Source organism: Periophthalmus magnuspinnatus, chromosome 18, assembly GCF_009829125.3.
Source record: "Periophthalmus magnuspinnatus isolate fPerMag1 chromosome 18, fPerMag1.2.pri, whole genome shotgun sequence".
In the NCBI taxonomy this organism is placed as follows: domain Eukaryota; kingdom Metazoa; phylum Chordata; class Actinopteri; order Gobiiformes; family Gobiidae; genus Periophthalmus; species Periophthalmus magnuspinnatus.
Window position 1 is genome coordinate 27,706,768 of NC_047143.1, and position 17,172 is coordinate 27,723,939.

Below are 17,172 nucleotides of genomic sequence, written 5' to 3' on the forward strand. Positions count from 1 at the left end.
GCCACGAAAGTTTGAAAATTTTAAGTTTGAAAAGCCTTGAAAAAAAATCCAAAAGTGATTTAAATTTTACACAAAAAATGAGAGTGACTGTTGGCTAACGCTAATGCTAACGCTAATGCTAATGCTAGCTCGTGACAGTAGTGTTATTTGAGAGGGACTTATTTAACAGCACATCTCACCTGTTGCAGTTCAGCTCTTGTGTTTAAACTCAGATCAAAGTTGAGTAGCAGAGCCTCAGACAGAGCAGTGCCTCCAGTTAGCGGCTGATTGTCTACAGTCCTAAAGGGGACGTGCAGCTGAAGTTATGTAACGTTTCTAGTTGTGAGATGTTATCGCTGTTTGTCTGGAGTGTTCCTCAGTACGGCATTAAACTCCGTCTGAATCCTTCGGAGATAAGAGGGCGACTCAACCCGATGGAGTTACAGGTCAGATCTGCGGAGAGGCGACCTCGCTCACAGTAAGAACACGTTTTTTTTTCAAGATGTTTCGATTTAAAACAAACTCAAATCGAAGTGTAATCAGCGCATTAAAGATACTGAGAAACATTCCGGGCGGTGAAAACGACACACGGGGGGATGTTCGGTTTAAATGGTTAGTTGTCATGGCGACGCTGGTGATGATTGTGTGAGCCGTGGAGGATTATTGTGCATGTTTTAAGACGCTTCCAAAAGTTTTTCAAGTATTTAAAGAGGCCGAGGTTTTCACTTTCACTTTTGGACCTTTGGGTTTCACGTGTTCGTCTCAAATCTGGAGTTTTAAAGTTTTAGTCTGAACTTTTCTCGTCGATTCAAACTCGTCGTCCAGGAGCGAACAGCAGATACAGAAACAGAAACACAACAGACGATTAAAGGACAAATGTGAGTTTACAGGTCACAGAATCAGTTTAACAAAATATATAAATATAAACAGACTAATGTGCTTGAGTCTGTATGGTTCTCATCTCTGGATCATTCTGTTAATTTAAACATTTAAATCACAATATTCACCTAAAACCAGGACTAAACCAGGACTAAACCAGGACTAAACCAGGTCTAAACCAGGTCTAAACCAGGACTAAACCAGGACTAAACCAGGACTAAACCAGGTCTAAACCAGGACTAAACCAGGTCTAAACCAGGTCTAAACCAGGACTAAACCAGGTCTAAACCAGGACTAAACCAGGACTAAACCAGGACTAAACCAGGACTAAACCAGGACTAAACCAGGTGTAAACCAGGACTAAACCAGGACTAAACCAGGACTAAACCAGGACTAAACCAGGACTAAACCAGGTCTAAACCAGGACTAAACCAGGACTAAACCAGGACTAAACCAGGACTAAACCGGGTCTAAACCAGGACTAAACCGGGTCTAAACCGGGACTAAACCGGGTCTAAACCGGGACTAAACCGGGTCTAAACCGGGACTAAACCAGGTCTAAACCAGGGTCTAAACCAGGTCTAAACCAGGTCTAAACCAGGTCTAAACCAGGTCTAAACCAGGTCTAAACCAGGTCTAAACCAGGTCTATAATCTGACACTCCAGCACACACACATCGTCTTTACCGTTACACTGTGACCTGTATAATCACATTTACCCTTCGACCCTTTGACCCTTGACCTTTCCAGCCTAAATGAGAGATGCTGGACGTCTCCTTGAGCTAAGAGCTTGTGACCCTTTGACCCTTGACCTTTCCAGCCTAAATGAGAGGTGCTGGACGTCTCCTTGAGCTAAGAGCTTGTGGTGTAACAGCAGAGGTGTGAACTGAAGGCACAGTGGCATTTACAGTAGTTGTAAAGGACACACCACAAACAGACACGAGTAAAACCAACTCAGAAAAAAGTGCCAAAAGAACTTTAAAAACACAATAATGCACAAAACCAACAGGGCTGCGAGCAAACACCACCCCAACAGTAGTCACACGGAGGGCCGCACAATTTGGCCCCGTCCAAATCTCAATTTACGCAACTTTAGAATCGCAAAAAAAACATTAAAGTCGAGTTTTTTGTCGTGTATTTGAGCTCGTCCTGCTCCGCCGCAGATAAAACGTGTAATTCAGAAGCTTTTCACTGTCTGCGAATCAGGAAGTGCACCGTTAGCATGCTAGCAGTTGTTGTTAGCATTAGCGTGGCGACATGACTGGTCTCTGAAAGTCGTGAGAAGAGCTTATAAACTCATCGTGGTGAATAATTAGGATGTTTTAAATACATTAAAGAGTCACTTTGGACCAAACTGTTTAAAATGAATTATTTCTGTTTTTACGTCAAAATCGCTACAGCGCGTTTAATATTTCAGTTTGTCTAATGTCTCCCAGACGGGTTTAAAGTGTTTGAACATAAACTGTATTTTCCAGATTATAAGTCGCACTTTTTTTCATAGTTTGTCCGAGGGCGTGACTTTTACTCTTACGTTATATTTTACGTGTTTGTTCTACGGCGTAAACTGAGACGAAGAAGTAAAACCACCGTAAACATCAGTGAAAAGACCTGTGTGTCTCGGCATATGTTATGTTAGCGTAGCGTATCTGATTAACTGTTAATATCTTACGTAAACATGCCAGACGTTCATTGACTTGTGTTACATTAGCGTTAGCGTTAGCGTGCTGTCCTGATATTTACCCTGTTGTTCTCCATTTTATTTTTATTTTTATAACTTGACTTTAAAGATAAAATGTCTGTTCTTGGTCTCAGATTTAGTCAAATAAATTTCCTCCAAAAAAATGTGACTTATATAGGTTTTTTTCTTCATTATTATGCTTTTTTTTTTCCACCGGTGTGACTTATACTCCAGAGCGACGTATAGTCCGGAAAATACGGTACATCGTGAATCTTATTACGCATCAGAAAAATGAAAATTAAATGTGATTTCACCCACAGCGTTCGGCGCCAAATGAAGCTCATCGAGGCTAGCGGTTATACCAAAGAGCCAATTAAAAACGCTGTCAATCAAACCTGTTGCTAACGCTAACGGGAGCGACCTCGGGATAAGACGGCGCCTGATTTGTCTGTTATTAATGTTCATATTTTGATTTACAGACACAATCGTGCTACGTCCATTCACATAAACAGTCTATGGATCTGTGCGGTAAATTGTGCCGCCCTCGTCACACGGGGGTATGCTAGCCCGTTGAGCAGAGTGGGGTTAGCATGTAGCACTTTGTTTAAAATACCTTACATACGTTTGCTCTTTCCGGCAGTAAACAAAGTCTGAACGTTCTTTAACAACCTGTTCAGTGGTTGGACACGTCGCTGTCGTCCGAGGGGTTAAATGCTTCTAGACACAGCGTCATCACAGAAAAAACAGCCAAAAAACTCAAAGACAGTTCCATCGAAAACGTTTGGTCTATCCATACATTTAAAGCCGCGCTGTGGGACTTTTCAGGCGGAGGGTTTGGGAGCGTTATGTCTCCGTGGAGATGTGAGCGCTAAGCCTGGAGTTTTACACAGTACGGCCTTAAAGTGTCTGGTTTTTTTTAGTTTTCCGAGGCGTTTTTGAGCCATAAAAACTCAAGTGTGAGCTAATGAGTTTAAAGCAGCACTGCGGAACATTCCAGGAAAAGAATGCTGGACCCTGTTTTAGTTTTAGTTTGTCTGCGTCTCTTTTTAACGTTAAAAAAAACAAACAAAAAAACACTTGTAAACGCGAGAGAGGTACATTTAATGCTTTACTGGCGACGCGATGACATCTCCACGGAAACAAGCAGGTGTCTGACCCTCCACCAGGAAAGGCACGTAATGCGGCTTTAAAGAAAAAACAAAAAAAACAGCTACTTTGGAGACCTTGCACAGTGCTCTGTTTTAAACATTCCAACTAGTCTGACCTCACAAACATTATAATCCATATCAGCTATGTTCATAAGATTTTCGTACGATTCTTCAAATAAAACAAAAGTCTGATTTTTTTCTGTCTCGTCTTTACAAAAGCTACACATTTTCTACTGGGATGTCTAAGCATTTGTTAGTGTTTTAATAATAATAATAATAATAATCATAATAATAATAATAATCGTAATAATAATAATAATAATAATAATAGTTCTACCAATGTCTTTCCTTATACAAAAGAGGGAGGGGTCTACGCAGCTAGAACACAGTGCCCCCTGGTGGACACAGGGGGCAGTTTTACCTTGTCTTTTCCTCGTACAAAGACACAAGTTTTTTAGACACACTTTGAGCTTTTCCGTCTTTCCGTCTTGTTGGAATGTTCCTACGACTTCCTTCCGACGAGCCGCTCTCTCTCTCTCTCCGTCGGATGAAAGCGCTCGCGGGCTCCTGTTTCCTCGACGACGGTGCTTTGTAAACACTTGATTCGGCTGTTTTGTTTTTCATCTTTACGCGGACGTTTCACGCGCGCGCCGGGCTACAGCTAAACGCGCGCGGACCTCTGAAAATAAAACGAAAAGCGCTTCTGATGTAAAGGAAGGAGCTAGCTAACGACAGAACGTAGCGACGTCACACAGTTTAACCTGACAAAGTGCATACGACAGGACGCCATGTTTGTCACGTACCGTTAGCGTTATTTTACATCAGTTCTGGGGCAGTTTGCGGTAAAAAAGTTGAGACTTAAAGTTAAAAAATTCAGTCCATCCAAAGGGTCAGGGAGGACGCCATTTTCTGACCTTTAAACCTTCATTTAACTGGATAAAAATGTCTGTTTTGGTCCTTGTTTACGTCATGATTTCGAGGTAAAACGTAGGTAAAGGTTTTGTAAATAGGTGGAACATAACAAAGTAAAAGTACTACAGTATTTATCGTGAGTAAAGATGTAGTTATTTACGTTTGCAATTTGAACAAAACAAAAATACACAACCAGAAACAGAAAAAAACGATAGATTCAGTTGTTTCTGCGTAAAATACTTAATACGTTAATACTTTTAAGTTGATTTTTTCATGTGATACTTTTACTTGAGTATTTTTTTGGTCTGTACAAAACTGAGTACTTCTTCCACCGCTGTGTCCAACTAGGAAGTAAAAATATAAAAAAAAACTTGACCTATATTCAAAAACTATAAAAAACGAGCTAATACTTTGAGAAATCTGAAATTTGAAATCTCCTGATGCTGTTGCGTTTCGAGAGAGTCCTGTCATATGCACTTTCAAAATAAACTTCTACAATTTCATTTGTAATTTCACGCAGGCAGTGAGTTTCAGCTGAGGAAATCGTCGCTAAGCTAAATGACGTAAATGATTGACAACTTGGCGACTCCCCAGACTCGCGCCTTTCAGGAAGATCTCGGCGTATACGTTCACAGCCATGTTCCGTTAAACGATGTCCATGAATGCCTCTCGCGTTTCTCTTGTCACTATTTTATGTTAAAATATAAAAAACTGGTCCAGAAATTCCTCATAAGTAGCATCGTTGATGTTTTGTGCTCTAGCGGAAACAGCCAAACGGCAAAATCTTGATTCAATTCAACCACTTCCTCTTTACAAAGTGGAGAATTTAAAAAAAAGGCCATCCCCAAATCAGTTTAATCCATTTCTTCATCTTCGTCGGCGTTGGACATCGGCGCAGGCGACAAGCTAGCGGACGCTCCCGCCTCCTGATCCTGATCACGTTCAGGGGAATTTTCCAAACTCGTTTCATCCAAATTTTCACCGAATTCGTCTTCTTGGTTTTCATCTTCCATTTCTTTAAAATCCACTCCTGCGTTTTCGGATAATTCTCCGTTTGTGGACCACTCTTGTTGGTCCAAACTGCTCATTTTTTTCCATAATCCTGGAGAATCCGGATTGGCATCAAACTGGGAGAACCTGGCGTTAGCATCGTCGTCCGGAGCGGTGGCTAAACTCCTTTTGCGTCTGGACTTACTGGTGTGGTTGACCTGGAGGTGCATCGTCATGAGCTCGGCCGAAGACGTGCGGAATGGGCAAAAAACGCATTCGCTAAGTTTAACGGCGTTTTGCTCGTTTTCGATTTCGCCAAAAGTTCCCATCCCGTCTTCTTCAGATCCTCCCAAACCAGGAGAGGTGCGTCTGGACAAATCCAGTGGTTCAAATTTGCCGTCTGAAGCAGCGCCGCCGCCACCGCCGTCTTTTTGGGGTTGAACCATTCGACTTGTGGTTAAGGGTTTGCGTCTCGACACTTTGGCCACTTTTGGAGGTGGAGATTCCCGTATCCAGTTTCCCTCCTGATACAGCGTGCCCATCATTCCAGACAGATACCGGTACTGGCTTTCCAGATCCGCGTCTCGCAGGGCGGACATGGTTTTGTGGTGGTCCTGGTCAGGAAGCGTCAGGAGCCCAAACGCCTGCTGCTGATTGGCTGTTGACCTGGAGGTGGGCGTGTCGGCAGCCGCGCGGTTGATTGGTCCGTGGCTTTGCTGAGATCGACGTTGTTTCAGGAGCAGAGACGTCCCCGAGGAAAGACTGTGGACAGAAGAGGGCGGCAGTGAGTCACTTTGACCTTTGTACATGTCCATGTGTGTGTCAGATAAAATGTCCCTCTATTTACATAAGAAAAACATAAATAAAATGTGTGCAGAGCGTCCACAGTCTGTGTGACCTGCTCTGAGTGTTAGCGTTAGCATTAGCCACAGTGCTCACATCGACAGGTCGTCATTCTGTAAAACACAGAGTGGTATCGGCTCAGTGAGTCTGAGTACTCACCGATACGATACCTGAAAAATGTGCGGTATCGGTTCTTTTGGGATCGGGTCAGCCCTAGTGCAGAGTGGCGTTCAAACTCACGTTGCACTGGTTTGGTCCAGTTCTAGTCCTTCTATGGTCCTGGTTTAGTTCTGGTTTAGTCCTTTATGTGTGTGTGCTGATGTAAACACTAACACGTCTGACCCGTGGTTGCCGAGCGCGGCTCCGAGTCCAGACGAGGCTGCGCTGGCTGCATTAGCTGCGTTGGCGGCGGCGTTGGCGGCGGCGTTCCTCTGCTCTCGGTGGTGCCTCTGCAGGTGGTACTTGAGAGAGCCGGACTGCGTCCCCGCGTAGTCACAGTGAGGACATTTGTACGGACGCTCACCTGGACACAAGACACACACATGATGTAACAGCGAAGACGACGAGGGAGTGAAGCAGGAGGCGGAGCCTGGGGTCATGTGACGTCACACTCTAGAGTCCACTAATGCTTTACACTGGGGGGTTCAGATAGGTCAAAGGTCATATTTTTATACAGCACTTTTCCACCTTCAAGACTCAAAACTATTTACATCAAGAACCAAACACACACAAACACCCACACACACCCCCACACACACACACTCACACACACCCCCTCACACTCACACACACACACACACACCCCCTCACACACACACACACACACATACACACCCACACACCCCCACACACACACCCCCACACACACACACTCACACACACCCCCTCACACTCACACACACACACACACACACCCTCACACACACACACACACACACACACACATACACACACCCACACACCCCCACACACACACCCCCACACACACACACTCACACACACCCCCTCACACTCACACACACACACACACACCCCCTCACACACACACACACACCCCCACACACACACACCCACACACACACCCCCACACACACACACTCACACACACACACACTAATGCTAATGCTAGCTTGTGACTGTAATGTTACTCTAGAGCAGGGGTCTCAAACTCAAACTATCTGGGGGCCACAGGAGGCAGAGTCTGGGTGAAGCTGGGCCACATCAGGTATTCCACAAAAAAGCTTTGTTAAAATCTAAAACGTCATCGCTGTTTTCAACACACATGAGGAAATATGCCAATTCTTGTGGATTTTATGGATATACATTGTTATTTGTTGAATCTTTTGCAACAGGAGTACACAGCGTGAGTGACACGTGTGTCTGGAACCTTCTACACGCAACATGGTAATGCCACACTAACATTAAACTTTCATATTGTCCTGCGGGCCACAAAATATCGTCTCGCGGGCCGCAATTGGCCCCCGGGCCGCGAGTTTGAGACCCTTGCTCTAGAGAGACTTGTTTGTTGATTGTGAAGTCGTACTCACAAAACTAATTCAAACTCTTCTGATGCTAAAGAAGAGCCTCAGTGCGACTTTAACGCCACAACGAAACAGAAACACAACCTCCAGGAGCAGTTTGAGTTTTAGGCTTTGCTCACGATCAAAAACCTCCAGTGGAACGTGACATTTACGGGGTTTGTTTTGTTAAAATGGCTGCGACTCTACATGTTTGAGAAGAGATTTTTTTGTGTCAGTCAAGCCTCAAACGCAGGACAATATCGAATCACTCGAACAAAACACAACAACGAGGAAGCACGGTTTAAACACGGTTAAAACACGGTTAAAACACGGTTAAACTCTCATAAAAGTCCGTTATAATCATGTAACGTGACATAAAACACGTCCCCTTTAAATCACACACCACATTTAGGTTATGACACACATTCCAGAGCCGTGTTTGAGCTGCAGTTCCACATGTGACAGGCAGGTGGCAGTGTGACCCCACACACACACACAGGAGGGGGGGGCGCTGCATTAGTATCACAGATTGTGTTCCATATGAAAAGCATTAATGAGTCTATTCAGAATAAAAGTGCCCTCTAAGGAAAATAATGTGATTTGACGCCGGGCCGGTCTCGAGGGCCACGAACGACGGGAAAAAAGAAAAGAAAACACATTCTTTCACAGAGAACAAAACGAGAGATAGAAGTCTGAGCAATTTGTCCCATTGTAACGAGATTTGTGGTTTATTTCACGTTTTAAACCACAACCGGGACAGTTAATGTTTCAGACTGAAACATGAACCGATAAACGAACGAATATGAGCTTCAGAAAGACAGGGAGGGCATCTGACACACAGGGAGGGCATCTGACACACAGGGAGGGCATCTGACACACGGGGAGGGCATCTGACACACGGGGAGGGCATCTGACACACAGGGAGGGCATCTGACACATTTATTCGACCTCAATAATAACGTTTGTCTTGATCTGGATGAAGCTGATTTAAATTTTACTGTAGCTCAAATTAAAGACACACTATGTCACTTTTCTGTCCTCGTTTGTCTTTGTGCTGCTTTGCCTGGAATGTTCCACTGTAGGGCTTTAAACTGATACATATCGGTCCAGTCGATGTCACGTTTTGGTATAAAATATTTGTAAAAGGACGATTCACTGACGATTTACCGATTTACTGTTTTATATAAATGTTTTTCTTTTACTTTTTTGTCAAATCCCACACATAAAATCACAAAAAAATACAAAATGTCACATACTTTTTATAAAGTTCTAATACTATTGACTCATTTTAAATTAATTTCACTTTGTCTCGTTACTCGTAAAAAAAACGTGCGGCTCTTTCTGATTTTGATTTGATTTGAAATGGGCCGATTCTTTCGCAGTTAAAGGTTTGATCTCCGCGTCGGGAAGAAATAAATAAATAAAAACATGGCGGGTTTTCATCTGCAGATTCAGCTTTGAACTGCACAGAATTAGTGAGAAGAAAAACATCAAAACTAGGTCAAAATGGATTTAATCGCCTCCACAAACGTAAACACTATAGACAAAGTGTGAAGTGTCTTGCCCGAGGACACAGCAGCAGAACGGACTCAAGTTTAAAGCCTCATACGGAACCTTTACCTTTAGAGATTTGTATTGTACAGCGTGGCGTTTTACCCATAATCCTACAGGGCGATGTAAAGTAGGTTTTCGTGGCTGAAGTGCATTTAACACACCCTGAGGCGAGCCACTTAAAGAGAGTCCCTGTGATACGAGCGAGGCTAAGATTAGCGCCGGACGCGTCTCTGGGGTCCAGCTCTGACCACAAGATCATGATTCTGCTGCACGGAACGAGAGAAGAAGAAGAAGAAGAAGAAAAAGAAGAAGAAAAAGGAGCAGCACATCTGTACGTTTGAACGGATTCACTCTAAACGTGAACGTACAAATGAAAAACTGACTTTATGAACTTTAGACTGTTATTACGCTGTCGTTATCTGTTAGCTTATCTGTTAGCTTAACTTTTAGCTTAACTGTTAGCGCAAGAGGAGAGGAGACCAGAGCTGCAGATAACATAGTTTTTATCGGTAATGAGTAAACAAACTAACGACGTTTTGAGACGTCAACAAAACCGAGTCGAGGGATTAGACACAGTGATTGGCTAAAACAGAGAATGACCGTAAACGTGACCAATCAGAAGCGGCGCTAGTCGGACGTAAAGACTTTCCCGGCATTTCTTTGGTTTACGTTTTCGTGTTTTGTGTGATCCCTCAATCGTCCAGGTCTGATCCAACGCAAAAGACAAAATTCTGGACAAACCACTGGACAAATTGTTGTAGGACAGAAGACGAGGTTTAGTTTTTGGTGGATTTTATGGATAAACGTCGTTATTTGGCGACTTTTTGTGACGGGAGAACAAACAGACAACTAGAGCAGGAGTTTATGGATCGATAAAAAGACGTGAGCGATCCCACAGTGAACATTTCTGATATTCGTGCGTTTGGCGGTGTGATGTCTTGCCGTAAATATTCTAGAGGTTCGTGTCGTACCCGTGTGGACTCTGAGGTTTGTGTCGTACCTGTGTGGACTCTGAGGTTTGTGTCGTACCCGTGTGGACTCTGAGGTTTGTGTCGTACCCGTGTGGACTCTGAGGTTCGTGTCGTACCCGTGTGGACTCTGAGGTTTGTGTCGTACCCGTGTGGACTCTGAGGTTCGTGTCGTACCTGTGTGGACTCTGAGGTGGACTTTCAGGTGGTGAGAAGATCGAAACGCTTTGCCGCAGTAGGGACAGTCCTTGATGCCGCGGCCCCGGACTCTCTCCCTGGGCACGGACGCCATGGACGACACCGCGCCGACGCCATTCTCGCCTGAAAATATAAAGAACGATGTAAATCCAGCAGCTGCAGAAGGAGCCACGAGAGGAGAGTCGGAACAGGAACAGATGTGAAGTAAAAATAAACTTGAAAGTTGAAGGAGGTCAGTTTGGCCGAACGTGTTTATATCTGAGCCACTGAAACGAGGACATAAAAGATTCACCAGACGCTGAAACGTGGAGGACAGTTTTTTTTTTTTTTAATTCAACAGATTTTGAATAATAAAAAAAAGTGTAAAATTCACAGTGAAAATGTTTGTAGAAAAGATCCAAGATGCCAAGGCCCAAAATAACGCAAACTATTTCAGTAACAACCAGGAAACGCTGCAGGGAGCCGCTCTGATTGGTCAGAATTAGCCCCGCCCCCTGAAGAGAAAGGCCAATGAGAAACAGCCCTGTCCTCTGTACCTGTGTGAGGTCTGAGGTCCTCTGTCCTCCTCAGTCTTATGATCGATTGTTTATGTCTTATCTTTTGTGATGCTAACCGGAGGCACTGCTCTGTCTGACGCTCTGTTACTCAAGTTTAAACTGAGATTTGATTTAATACGACCTGAGCTGTTTTTTATGTGTGACGTCACCGTAAAGCATCTACATCCTCTTTGTAAAGTATTATAAAAGTGTAAGGTCTTAGCTGCCCTGGGGCTGACAGCAGAAGTGTGGCTGCCAATCTGAACTCACGATTAACACGACGAAAATAAATGTGATGAGCCATAATCGACACATTTACACTGTTCACTCGTCTGTGCTGTACCTTTAAAGCTGGACACGGTGGAGTGGAATCCTGCCGTCATCGCCGTTTGTTGAGGTCCGAGTTTGGCTTCGTGTCTCGCGTCTCCGCCTCCGCCGTGATCCTGCCGTCTGCTCGTCTCGCTCATCCCGTGTCCTGCTATTCCTCCTCCCACTCCTCCTCCGTGACTTTTCCCCATCCCTTCTTCGTCGTTGCTCGTTTTCTGCCCTCTGTGAGCGTGGACCCGGGCGTGGACCACCACCTGCTGCAGACTCGCGAACAGTTTTCCGCAATCGGGACATTCCCAGGACCCTCCGTTCCGCAGGGCGCCTCCGGCCTCGTCCCTCTGGTTCACTCCTCCCAGATAGCCCCCCCTGACTTGATTGGCTTCCCCGATGGCAGAGCTCCGTCCCGGGGCTCTTTGACTTCGAGGCTGGGGTCTTGTTTGCTGTTGTTGTTGTTGTTGTTGCGCTACAGCGATGCTCCTCGCGACGAGCTGCCACCACGCCGCTTGGTCGTTAGCCTCTGAAATCACGCCAGGATTGTCGCTATTGCTAGTCTTTCTCTGCTCCGCTCCTTGTCCGCTAATACTGCTACCGTTCCCCATTTCTGCCACCTGCGCAACCGCCTGTAGCCTTTCCATACAGCTGCCCCCGCTGCCATCGCTAGGCAACCCCAAATACCCCAAAATGGCCGACTTGCTCGTACCCATGCCCAGTCTGCTCTCCCGATCCGTTCGCCCTCTCCCTCCTCCACGCTGCGCAAGAAGCAAACTCGAATATAACGTGTTTAGCTGGTTACTCTGAGCACTTTTAGCTTGTTGTTCGGCGTTAGCAACCGCACCAGGCGACGCAGACAGCGCAGATTTCAGTCCGAGCTTGTTGAGGTGGACTTTCATGTGATTCTTAAGGAACCACGGCTCTTTGAAACCGCGCCCGCACACCTGGCATTTGTGATCCAAGGAGTCTTTGTGTTTCCGCATGTGTCCCTTTAAGAACCAGGACTGGGTGAAGCGCTGCCCGCACGTGTCGCAGCGGAAAGCCGGCACCGCGGATGAGTTCGCTCCTGCCGCGCCTGGCGAAGCTACCGTTTGGCTAGGAGCAGGGGTGTGCGACGGCGTTGGGACGGGCGTTTCCGGGCTCGCTACGATCGGTCTGGACATGTACAGCGGCGGAGCTTCACGGATCGGGTGGCTCTCCTGCAAATGCGACGCTAAGATTTCTTCTTGGCTAGCTGAGAAGGGGCAGAGAGTGCATTTATAGGGGTTGTGGAGGATTCGGACATGACGCGCCAACTCGGAAGCGGTGCGGAATTTCCCTTTGCAGGCGTGGCATCGGAACGTGGGCGCGGTCGGCGTTGAAGCGGCCTCTCCGATTTGAATAGAGGCGTACGGGGAGGTTATGGGGTCTTCGGTCAGCGGGGGTGTTAGCGCCGTGCTAACGTCCAACAGAAAGTTTGGATTTGGATCCGACTGTAGCCCATCGAGCTCCTTAATGTCTGACTCGTCCTCTTGGGTCAAATGGATCAAATTGGCGGGTACAACGCGCTGGTTTGAGTGACTTCGGTGAATCGATTCTTTGAGGTTTTGTTTGAGATGCTGTTTTAGCGGCGCAGAGGGTAAACTCGTCCTGTAGATCGCTGAAGCCCTCCTGTCCAAAGTGTGGGCCCGAGCGTGGAGCGATAAAATACTTTGAAAACGAAACCTTTTTCCACAGACGTTACAGGGGAACCTCAGCGCCGGACCTGCAGTGGACGCGCTCGCTCCCGGGTGAGGTTTGGTTGTGATACTCTCCTTCTGGAAAAGCTGGAGGTCCAGTTCGTCGCTGATCTTTTGCCCGGAAGCGAGCGCGACCTCCAGAGCGCCGAAGCCGAGGGGAGGTGCGGACGGAGTGGCCGGGGGAGAGGAGTCCAGGATGGGGCTGTGCGCCGTCTCCTGCCCGCCTCCTCCTCCGGGAAACAGCGCCACGGCCGGAGTGGGAGAGGCGGGGATGCCGTCCAGACTTTCTTCGTGGTCGTTGTCGATACATTCCGGGGGGGCGTCGTCGGCGTCGAGGGCGTAGGGGGAGAGGGGGAAGGAGGGCGTGGTGCTGGGGCTCCGGGGGGAGGGCTCCGGGCTGTGCAGGGGGAGGACCCCGGGGCTCTCGGGGGGAGAGGGCTGAGGTCGGGGGCTGTGGTCCAGAGACGGGAGAGCGGGGGGAGACTGGGGGACGTCATGAGACAGAGACAGAAGACACTCTGGCGGAGAATCCATCCTCTGACAAAACAAACAAAAAACTGTTACTCAAATATAAAGTACTGCGTGAAATACATTTACAAATACATTTTTAACAGGTACTTTAATACTTTTACTTCAGTAGATTTTTTCATGTGATACTTTTACTTTTACTGGAGTATTTTTTGCTTCTGTATCTGTACTTTTACTTGACAGAATGGAGTACTTCTTCCACGTCTGGACACGGCGGATCCTCTCCAGAAAAGTTACACAGTGGAGCTTTAACTCAGGTATTGTTTTTGCCTCATGTTTTACCACAACAAGGATAAAAACGTGTGTGCGCTGAGGCCTGAGCGCGTCTGGAGGCGTCGAGAGAAAAAGTAGACGGTCTACGCTCCACCAGAAAAGTTCCACAGTGCAGCTTTACAAACACAGACTGGTGTGTTGCTGTTGTTTTGATGGGAAAACAACATTATCAGGGGATTTAAATATCAAAACATCCAGTTTAGCATAAAATGGAGGCTTTATATCTGTGGAAAGGTGATATTTGCATGAGCCTAATTAGACGCCATCTTCAACGACCTTGACCAAGATGGAAGATCGTCAAGAAAACGAATAAAACCAGACTAATTAAAGCTTTTGTTACGAGCGCCAAATACAGAGAGAGCGGTCAAAACACAGACTGACCACGAGGGTGTGTGTGTTTAAACAGACTGACCGTGAGGGTGTGTGTATGTGGGGGTGTGTGTGTAGGTGTGAGTGTGTGTGTGTGTAAACTGACCGTGAGTGTGTGTGGTGTTATGCCATTCTTCTGAGGCTCGGCTCTGGACGGACTCACTGCTGCCTCCTTCAGTCTCCTGTGGAAACAAACACAGATCTGTGTATTTAAAGTCTGACAGATGAGTATCATAGCAACCAAAGAGCCAATCAGGAGCGAGGCTGTTGGAGGTAATACGAACATTTAAGACCAACATGACGAGTCTGAGAGCAGCAGTTTTAGAGAGAGGGGACGTGGTTTTTCAATAGAAAGTGAATTGGAGCCAGAGCCGATGGAGCAGGAAGTGCGACATGATCACTTCCTGTTTGGAACGTGGTGCTAGCAGGTTAGCGACGTCCATTTATATAAACAGACTGTGGTCTTGTTTTAGATGAGGAGATGGATTTAAACAGACCAGGTTACAGGTCAGCTCTGTGGAGAGGAGGCCTGATGAAGTGACGCTTATATAAAAGTTCTATTCTGCAGAAACTCATTAGACAAAACACAACTTTTTTTTTTTTATATTGTGAACTTTTATAAAAATGTTCCGACAGAAATAATGAAGTGATAATTATGTGATAGATTTTAGTGGCGACACGACTTTAACGAACGTCTGACACTGGGAGGGGCCTTGAACGCATCACATGATCACACGCATCACATGATCACACATATCACATGATCACACGCATCACATGATCACACACATCACATGATCACACGCATCACATGATCACAGCCCTGAACACGTGTGAGCGACGAGGGATCGACGACTACGACGACGCTGCGGATCATCGGCGAGCGTCTGTGAGGACTGAACTCTGCACACACACACATCACGGGGACCTGACGTAAAATTATTATTGTTATTATTACATCAACAACAGGGTTCAAAGGTCAAAGTTCAAAGTAGGTTAAAGGCTGTATCAGATTTAGTTCATTTTAAACAGTTTGGTCCAAAGTTCTTTCTCCTAATGACTCACCACGATGAGTTTATAAGCTCTTTACACAACTTTCACAGATCAGAGCGGAGTAAAGTTAAACAACTAGTATGCTAACATGCACTCCCTGATTATGGAGCAATAGAACGCTTTATAATCACACAGCAGCCTTATTTTGAGCTGATTATATAACACACGTGTGACTGGGATGAGACGCATTCTGCTCAGGTACAGGGGAGAAAGTGGTGTACCGCCCCTTTAAGTGTACCGGCCCTTTAAGAGTACCGGCCCTTTAAGAGTATCGGCCCTTTAAGGCTCTTTAAGGTGGGTGTTCAGGTGAGAGAGCGGTGATTATGGTTAAAGTTTATGTAACGTCCACACAAAACAGCAGTAGTAGTAGTAGTAGTTGTAGTAGTAGTAGTAGTAGCAGTAGTCGTAGTAGTTGTAGTTGTTGTAGTAGTAGTCATGGTAGTAAAACAATGAATAGCTGCCCTGGGATCAACTAGTAGAAGTGAAGTAGTAGTAATAGTAGTAACAATAACAATATTTGTAGTTGTAGTACTCATAGTAGTAAAAGTAGTAGTAATAGCCATAGTAGTACTGATATCAAATACATTGTAGTAGTTGTAGTATTTTTTTTTTCTCCCTTCAAGGCTCAAAGTGGTTTAAACGACAACGACCTGCTCCCCCATTCACACACACACCCCCGCACACACACACACCAGAGTACACACACACACCCCAGTACACCCCCACACACACCCCTACACACACACACACTACACCAGAGTACACACACACACAGATGTTACAGGCCCAAGGGCACAACGACAGTACTCATCTAGAATCACACCAACAACCTGTGCATTTGACCCATGGAAGTGGAACCACACACCTGCAGAGAGACAGGACTAAACCACAGAGCCACACACCCCCGGGCAGTACAGTACTTGTAGTAGTTGTAGTAGTTGTAGCAGTAGTAACAGTACCTGTGTGTACTGGAGCTCGTGTGTGTGTGTGAGGAGCACACCTGTCCCACCACCTGCCTCTGAACATATGGACTCATCACACTGAGAACGAGGAACGACGAGGAGGAGGAGGAGGAGGAGGAGGAGGACCTTCTGTCTGAACATACCTGCAGTAGTAGTAGTATTTGTAGTAGTAGTAATAGTAGTAGTAGTAGCTGTAATAGTGGCAGCTCTGGTCTTTGTTTGTTTAGACTTTGAAGGCCTTTAATCCTCATGTGTCCCACGACAGGATGGGCGAGATGTTTGGACTTCCCACACACCCTTCCTGTGCGCTAACGGAGACGCTAACAGACACGCTAACGGAGACGCTAACAGACACAAGAACAGACACGCTAATAGATACGCTATCCGACATGCTAATTGAGACACTAACAGACATGCTAACAGTTCAGTGCTGTACAGCAGTGGTCCCCAACCACTGGGCCGTGGACCAGTACCGGTCTGTGGATCAATTGGTACCGGGCCACCGGGCCAGTACCAGTGAAGAGGCACCCCGGTCCATGGTCCATGGACCATGGCTGGTCGGCGGTGATAAAAACGTTGGGGACACTGCTGTACAGGACAAAACAAAACCAGCTCCTTGTGAAACTCCACCTGAAGCTGAAACACACACAGAGTGACCTGCAGGTAACCATGGAGACAGGCCAGTGTCAGGTCAGATCTGTGCAGAGGAGCTCACAGTACACGCACACTACAGGCATCACACACAAG

The 17,172-nt window shown here is 46.2% G+C and overlaps 1 protein-coding gene across 1 annotated transcript in view; it reads right to left on the bottom strand.

Annotated features, from left to right (window-relative positions):
* Positions 1-5,039: 5,039 nt before the first annotated feature.
* The window catches only part of znf219 (zinc finger protein 219), a 34,166-nt gene continuing 22,033 nt past the window's right edge, over positions 5,040-17,172 (bottom strand). Inside the window, exons 2-6 of the mRNA XM_055229137.1 lie at positions 14,517-14,592; positions 11,548-13,777; positions 10,648-10,791; positions 6,771-6,951; positions 5,040-6,347 (exon numbers count right to left, since the gene is read on the bottom strand). Coding sequence (XP_055085112.1) covers positions 5,450-6,347; positions 6,771-6,951; positions 10,648-10,791; positions 11,548-13,774 — 3,450 coding nt within the window. The 5' untranslated portion in view covers positions 13,775-13,777; positions 14,517-14,592 and the 3' untranslated portion in view covers positions 5,040-5,449. The remainder of the gene's footprint in view (positions 6,348-6,770; positions 6,952-10,647; positions 10,792-11,547; positions 13,778-14,516; positions 14,593-17,172) is intronic.